The following is a 950-nucleotide window of genomic DNA, read 5'->3' as shown; positions in this document are numbered from 1 at the left end:
GCCTGCACAAGCAAAAAAGCTTCATCCCCTACATTTCTCAACATGGAAATTAAATGCCACACTGGAAAGGGCAGCGAGTAAGAAAAGAGCAAAGTGACAAATCAGCAGAAGATACACTGCCCCCTGGAACCGAGCCCTAAATACATAATCTATCCTGAGATTTGCAGGAATGATACGGCCATTAAGAGGCTCAAGACCACCAGACTCCCTGCTGTAAAGGGAAGTGAACTTACGGCATCCCTGCTGGTGGACTTCATGATCTCACTCAGCCCAATGCAGACCCCTTGCCTCTTGTCACTCTTCTCAGACCTCAGGCCTTCTTCCAAAATGGGGATGATTTCTGGGAGGATCTTTTCGCCCAGCTTCCGGACAAGGTCTCCCAGTGTCCGTGCTGCAATCTGCCACCACGGAACAAGAGAGTCGGGGTGAGTTAATCCGAACAGATCAAGTTGTGACTGTTTTAACCTCTGAGCGAAAGGCTTACTTTCCATTCACATGTGGAAGAAATAAAAGCCCTGGTTATACATGGCTCTACCTTTACGCAGCCTCCAAACGGTGAGTGATCAGGCACTAGCAGGTAGAGCCAAGAGTAGGGCTTCTTCAGAAATAGGCTCATAAACAGCATACATTTACTAACAATGCCAACATGTCATCTGACACCAAAATGACTCCTACGCAGTGGGAAAAGGCCCATCGGTCCAAATACTTAACTGTTCTCTTGTCCGCACAAGTACTGGCCAAGAATCCCAAAAGGAGGCCAAAGAGCGTTGGCAGGATCTCCCGGAGCGTGCGGGGCGTGTTTGAGACGACAATCTTCCAAACGTGCAAGGATGCTTGGCGAACAACCAGCTGGGTATCTGAGCGGCCCATGTACAGCCCTGCCAAGACTCTGTTCCTCCGCTCCACGCCAAGCACATGAATGATGGCCTGGAAAAACAAAATTAATACAT

The 950-nt window shown here is 49.1% G+C and overlaps 1 protein-coding gene across 1 annotated transcript; it reads right to left on the bottom strand.

Annotated features, from left to right (window-relative positions):
• Window positions 1-233: 233 nt before the first annotated feature.
• Window positions 234-921, bottom strand: LOC107125320 (translational activator GCN1-like; the record flags this gene model as incomplete). The annotated part of the gene is made up of 2 exons (XM_015428760.1): window positions 712-921; window positions 234-398 (listed from the first exon to the last, which is right to left on the bottom strand). Coding segments are annotated over exons 1-2 (324 nt in total), but the record flags the coding sequence as incomplete, so codon positions are not given.
• Between the last annotated feature and the right edge of the window lie 29 nt (window positions 922-950).

This window comes from Gekko japonicus, unplaced genomic scaffold, assembly GCF_001447785.1.
Source record: "Gekko japonicus isolate JY-2015 unplaced genomic scaffold, Gekko_japonicus_V1.1 scaffold40302, whole genome shotgun sequence".
Taxonomy (NCBI): Eukaryota; Metazoa; Chordata; class Lepidosauria; order Squamata; family Gekkonidae; genus Gekko; species Gekko japonicus.
Note: the sequence above shows the minus strand (reverse complement) of the source record. Positions and strands in the feature narration are given on the sequence as shown.